The sequence below is a fragment of the Nannospalax galili genome, unplaced genomic scaffold (genome assembly GCF_000622305.1).
Source record: "Nannospalax galili isolate Female #2095 unplaced genomic scaffold, S.galili_v1.0 scaffold346, whole genome shotgun sequence".
In the NCBI taxonomy this organism is placed as follows: Eukaryota; Metazoa; Chordata; class Mammalia; order Rodentia; family Spalacidae; genus Nannospalax; species Nannospalax galili.
This window is the reverse complement of record NW_008357637.1, coordinates 9,189,510-9,196,298: the sequence shown is the minus strand read 5'-3', so window position 1 is coordinate 9,196,298 and position 6,789 is coordinate 9,189,510. Positions and strand designations below refer to the sequence as shown.

At 39.3% G+C, this 6,789-nt stretch overlaps 1 protein-coding gene across 3 annotated transcripts in view; it reads left to right on the top strand.

Annotated features, from left to right (window-relative positions):
• The first annotated feature begins 4,452 nt into the window (after positions 1–4,452).
• The window catches only part of Ccdc141 (coiled-coil domain containing 141), a 207,432-nt gene continuing 205,095 nt past the window's right edge, over positions 4,453–6,789 (top strand). For all 3 annotated transcript variants that reach the window (XM_017794928.2, XM_008855352.3, XM_017794927.2), the window contains exons 1-2: positions 4,453–4,676; positions 6,410–6,532. In XM_017794928.2, the coding sequence (XP_017650417.1) occupies positions 4,575–4,676; positions 6,410–6,532 (225 nt within the window). In that variant the 5' untranslated portion in view covers positions 4,453–4,574. The remainder of the gene's footprint in view (positions 4,677–6,409; positions 6,533–6,789) is intronic.

Sequence of the window (6,789 nt, the reverse complement as noted above, 5' to 3'; positions counted from 1 at the left end):
GAATAAATACTGGCTGAATGAGTTGTATTAAACCCAATAGATGGATGCTTTTGGAAGCCCTTGTTAAGAAAACTCCAAAGGACTCTCATATGAACATTTGAAAATTGCCCTGTTCTGACTTTTTTCTAGTTCCCTGTCTAGAACTTTTAATGCTAATTACTCTTGCCTTTACTTCTCCTTCACATCTCCTATTCAGGATTCAAGGACTTTCCCCCTACAGATGAGAGTTATGCAATTTGGGAGTCTTTTAGATAGACCCACTGAAGGGGTACTCCAGTTGCCTCACCTTTGTCCCTGTTCAGCATGGAAGAAGCCAGAGCGGTCTGTGTCCCTATTCCCTATTGGAAATTTGGGTAACCCGTTTAGAGGATGGTATGATAAGAATAGGAGGTAGGAATTGGCTAGGCAGTTAGGGTAAAAAGACCCCAAAGAAATATAGCCAAGTTTCTTGACTAAAAGTCAAAATGTCCTTGGGCCTGTTAGCAACATACTCCATTCCAAAGGCCAAAAATGTCAAAAGTATTTGGGAGCTTGTATTTAATCCTTAAAAGATTTTAGGGTTACCTCTTCAGAGGGGGGAATGTTGGAGGGGAGGGAGTGGGCATGGATTTGATCAAAACACCTTATATACATGTATGAAATTCTCAATAAAGTTTTTGTAAAAGTTAAAAAAAATGATAGAAGGAACATTAAAAAAAAAAGCTATCTTGTTGGTATACGATCAATGGGATTCAAACATTCCTACAATATTTATAAGCATCAAATTCTGTACCTGAAGCTGTGGTTCATAGCATTTACTGAACACCAGATCCTCTTCGAGGCACTTTTATGTAAAGCAGTTCTTAATATCTATAGTCACCCTATGAAATGGTCTGCAAAGATCTAGAGATGTGAGAACACAGCTCTTTTCCATTAGGAGCTTCAAGCAGAGTTGAGAAATGATAATTATGATGAGTAAATAATTAGAAAGCAATGCAATTTTATAATGCCTGCATGTAATTATTAAATTGTAACAGTTCAATTTCAAGGAAATAGTATATAGTTAGGTATTCCAGCTTCTAAGAAAAGTTGATTTATCTAGGTCTTAAGAGATGGGAGGAATTTGGATAAATGAGGCGAAGAAAGGGATGGCATTCACTGTCAGAGAGACCTAAAGTAAGGTACGAAACAAAGATGACTTTAGGGGTCTTGGGATAATGATTTGTGTGATTGGGAATGTAGGGATGTGCCTGACCATGAAAAGCTTTGAAACTCGGAAAATGTTGGACCTCGGATGGATTTAATCAATGAAGGAAGCACTGTGTGTGAATGTGTGGGTTTATGTACCTAATTTATAAAGTTAGGAAAACCAGTCCTTCCAGCCTTCCTTTGTGAGTTATACAAGATAAAAAAAATATAAAGTGTGTATTTTAGTTCCTGGCATTTGAGAATCACCCAGTCAGTGCTTGGTCTTAAGACTACTACTAATGATAAAATAGAAAGTTTTGACTTGAAATTTTAATCTGGATAAATATAGTCATTCTGGATTTTTTTAAAATCAGGATTATCTAATTTTTCTTTATAAAGTCAAATATAGTTTAACTAGCAATCACATTAAGACAAACTCCTGAAATCCCAAAGGGGGAAAAATGAGCACTCTTCCTATATATACTACTGCAGAGAAACGGTATTGTTTTAGTAGCATGCCCATTGAGAGAGCTGAGGAATAGCAAAACAGAAAGGTCTTCAAATTACTAGCTCTTTAAGTCTTTAAAAACCTGATATTTGAAACTCTGCCAAATCTAGTCATAGCTTTAGGATTCTCTGTAGGGAATATTTCACTAAAATTCAGTTTTTTATAAAACAACAGCCATTTCCCAGAGGGATAAACAGAGAAAGCATAATAACTTCTTCGAGATCCTCTATAAACTTCAAAGTGAGGAGAATGCCTGCAAGGTTCTCATTTTGTTTTAGCTTTTTTTCTGGTGATGATAGAGTATAAATAAACTGTAACTCAAAGGCTTTTAGTACTTTAATATGAAAAAAATCCTCTTGAATATAGTACACTGATTTTTTTGGTGCAATATATTTCATACTAACTATTCTCTGAGCTATTTACTGGAGTTAATGACACACTTTGTAATTAATCATTATTCTAGATGAAGAAAACTACAGCAAGGTTCTACAGAAAACATGTTGATGGGGATGTCTGAGCAACATGATTTCTGTAGACAGAGGACTAGAAAGTTACTCAGAGGGGAAAAAAAGGAAAATGAAAAGAAGAAAAAAATTATTCAAGTCATTTGAAAGTTTTAAAGTCAGGAACTTGAGTGAAAATAAAAGTCAGAAGTGACTTAAATCCATACCTGCAGTTTGCCTTAATAGAAATAGAAAACATCTCTACCAAATAGAAAATATTTTATGCAACACCCTGGATCTGTTCCATCTAATTAAGAGAAAGGTCATCAGCACACAAAACATGTTGCTGAGTAGCTGGATTAATCTTTTAACAGAGTCATAAGTATTTCTAATTCTCTTTGCCCTTAAACCTTGGATTTAAGTACGCTTTCAGGCATACACACCCCTTCTCTTCTTCCTCTCCCTCTAACTGGCTGCCACTTTCAGACATTCTATGCTGTCCCCCTACTGAATGAGCCATTGTGAACTGAGCAACTCTTTACTTTCCTGTAGTCTTTGCAACCTGCTGCCTAAACCTCCCTTCTACTCTTAAGGGCCTCTATGTAACTTGTGAGCCATGCAGTTTCCAAACCCTGAGGTTAGCTTGGGGTTAAGTGTGCTGTTTGTGCACAGGTCGCTGTTTGCTCTTCTGCTGGCAAGGTAGGTGAAGACTTAAGCAATACCCCCTGTGCATTTAGTTTAGGATGTGAACATTCTGGATCATGAGGGTCAGGACTAAAAGTTGGCTGCAACTAATTTGTTTTGGTTTATATGGATCAAGTACATATTGGCTTAGTGGTAGGGACTGCCTTTAATATTCCAGAGTGTTGGCTCCCTACAAGCTCTTTAGCCCTGCCACAAAATGAAACCATCCTGAATATTTTCTACATTAAGTGTGTTGGCGTCTGCTGTCTTCAGCCTCCTCTGCTCCTTTCATGGTATCGGGTACAGTTCCATCAGCACAGGGTCTGGGATGCAGGTTAGTTCCCATCTCATCGCAGCAGCTGGCAGATGCTGCGAGCAGAAGTCCAGGATTAGGGTGTACAGTTGCAAAGCAGCCATGAAATCCTTTTACAAAGAGTAGTGATTGATTGTTGACCTCCTATGTATATGCATATGCACATGCCTGCACATTTCAACTCAAGAATATTCTCATAAACCTTAGCAGAAGAAAACAATGGTGCTTACTCAGACTTCTGAGCATCAGCCCTGAGGAAAGTGCTTTGAAACAGAGCTGAGGGTTTACATAGTGAGGGGGTTTCTCTCCCTGTTTATTGCTCTGTCCTCCATTCTGGCTTTCGTCCCAGAGATGTCCAGTGGTTCCAGCAGCTTTGGAGTTAGTGTCTCTGATGTGTTTGCATCTGACCTCTGACCTAAACTTCAGTGTTATTTTCAGCTGTTCTTTGACAGGGGCTGCAACAGCTGCTGCTTAATACCACAGACAGCTTCTGACACATGCAGAGTTTCTAGCAATAGGATTAATCTGCTGATCCTTCCCTCTGATTTGAAGCTGGTTGCAATTTTCCTGCTCTGAGTAGAGATGGGGAATAAAAGCCAAGCTCGAGGAAGCCTGAAGTACAGTGTTAACCTAAAAAAAAAAAAAAAAATAGTGAATTTTTCATAGTGTTTACCGTCAAACAACCAAAACAAAAATGCATTTCTTGCTGCAGTTAAAAAGGAAGAGCAAAGTGCTTAGCTTTTAAACAGCTGGTTGCTAGTTGAATTTAAAAATGCAGTTCAGAAACTGTCATAAAGAAATACTGAGAACATATGCTGATTGAAATATCTTTAAAGTGTCCCTAAGAAGCATGAGGTTCTGAGAAAATGTGACCATCCCACAAACTTCATTTGGCAAAGTCCAATAAGTTTTAGAAAAACAGATTATTCTAAAAATATTTTGAGCTGTTTTATGACTTAACCCCCAAACAAATACCAGAACTTTTTTAAAAAGTTCGTTTTCAGTGGGTTTTTTTTGCATCTGGAAAAGACTGATATCCAGGTCAGAGACTTTCTGGTTTCAAAGTCCACAGTTAGAACTGTTTAGTTTCAATGGCAAAACTAATTTGGGTTGTCAGGATGTAATTTTTTTTTTTCCATTTGCTATCAAACATCAGCTGATAGGCAGAGCTTGAAGCTGTCCTTCATGTCTCAGATAATGGCAAAAATAACAGGCACTTCGTGTTACCAAACTAGGGGTGTGGCTCTGCTGGCGGTTAGCTCCTTTTGCTCTTATGATAAGCTCAATGGGATTGTCTATTTTTAACTTCCTGTTCTTTCCTTTTGGCCAAGTAATCAGTGCGAACATGGAGCTTTGCCTGAATGAGTCCTCGTAGCCGTGTGGCTGCCTTCTGACATGAACAGCAGACGCGCAGCTCTACCCAGGCTGCCCAAGGTGTAAACCCTGGTTCTAAAGCACCATGTCCTGCAAAGCAAGTCCGGGTGTGAGGGCTTCCACCACGACGGTCAGCTCTGTCGCTGTGCAGGCTGGGGACTCCAAGATCGTGATAGCCGTTGTAAAGGTAAGCTAACAGATTTCTTTTCTCTGTGTGGCTGGGAACCTTTTGTCGCGCGAGAACCCTGAAGGATAATGCACAAGTTCATGGGACACAGCACAGAGCAGCTAATAGCAAGGGCTCTTGATCACTTAAATCAGCAACGAAGAGAAACTTCTCAGTTTCAGCAAGTTAACTGCCAGTTCACTTTTCTTCCTAGGAAGTATCTACAGCAGCTTAATAAAACAAAGTTTGGTATTACTTTCGTTTGGTTGTTAAAGGCATGGCACGTATGACAGATGTTCAAGATGACAGAATGCCATCTGGAGTCCGGTGGGCCAGGGCAATACCTGTGTCTTTTGAGTGGATGTGATAGAGGTGGGAGGAGGCAGGTTCGAGAGCCGCACTGTCCTGAGCGTGGTAGAGTGCTGGAAACACTAAGAGGCTCCTGCATGTGCCTAGCAGGACTGGTTTTCACGTGGTAAAGGCAGCACTAAAATGCTTCTCCCATTGTAGAGGGGGATGGAGACCCTGCCACAGATGACTCAAGCTCTTTATAACAAGAAGCTGCAGCCACTTGGGGGCTTAACTGCATGTTTTACGTCCAGCAATTTGCAAAGATGGCCACACATCTTTAGGTTGCAGAACACACACATGATTTTGTTCCCTTTGAAAACATCCTGCAAGATCTTCTGAAGCATAAGCTTGGACTTTCCACTACTTACCACCTAAACAAGGTGAATACCTGGCTTAATTGAATGTTTTTTGTTTTTTGTTTTTTTTCTGGCCTTCTGCTAGAGCAAAAACAAGAGGCCTGTTTAATTGAATTGCAGCAAATTTTACAATAGTATGAAGATTCAAAGAGGAAAACAGAACTTCACACGGAGCAAAGTGATTCACTACGGAAGCACAGAGCCTAAGGTTCCTCCCAAGGCTCAGTTGCCAGTGTTAGGAGACCACCACCTGCATAAGCAAGACCCAAGTGAGCTTGACTTCCCCAGGCTGCGGCAGTAAGAGTTCATCACCCACATGTGATTTAATGATGCTTTGAGAACAAAAGAGTCTAGGAGGGAGGGAAAAGATGCAAATCCATGACTTAAAAAAAAATTTAACATTTCTTTTCCTCAAACGTGAAACACTCTTAGCATAGACTGAATCAGCAGGCTTAGGGAATAACCTATTTGGAGAATCAGAGGTACAAAGAAAAAATTTAAAAAATTTAATATTACACTGGGAACTCTTTTCAGCTGGATTCTGTTTCTCAGACTGTTCTCCCTCAGCTCCCTTACTCTAATGTTGTCTCCATATTAAACACGCTTGAAGCTCCTCAGAGGGCAGACATCATCCTGATGGATGAGAAATGCCTGGGTCTGGTCTGGTGGTGAAGTTCTGGATGGTAAAGTTCCCATCCTACTTTATCCATGTGAAATTTCATAAATTTCATAGTTTTTTTTGTAGATCACAATTATGTGAATTTCTTCTGTAACTTTGTAATATTCAATAATACATCATCTAATGCACATGTTTCCCATTTGGGAATTTAATTACATTCCAAGAAAGAAGAATTTATTCTATGACTAAAAGAAAATAGGGCATGGATTTGTTATTAAATTGGTTATGTTTTAACATGGTAGGCCCATTTCTGTAGAAAGAAGAAGTTTTTACTATACTTGGAAATTTTAAAGTAAAAAATGAAAAGAAGGTTGAGGAAGAAGGAATAAAAGGAACTAGAAGTTCATTTCATTCATTTTTATTTTTAGTGTGGCAAATGGGTACAACTTCAACTGGCTGAATCCCAGCCTAATCTTCTAGAAATTGGGAGCAGTCAAAATGAAACCAAAAAGCTGCTTCATGACCATGAACTTCTTTTGGCCAAGCTCAAGGTAAGAATCTCAGGCGAAGCAGAGGCAAAGTTAAAAAAGAAAGATGCTGTTCACACCTTTCCTCTTGATTCCTCTGGTGTTTCTGGCTGTGGCCATTTTAATATGATGGTGGATAGATAATGGAAAAACATAATCATTATTATGGGCAAACATCAGCATAGAAAAGGAAAAACAAGGACTGGGGAGCTAGCCAGCTGGTAATGTGCTTGTCTTGCAAGCATGAGGATCGAATTGGATCCCTGGAGCCCTTATAAAAA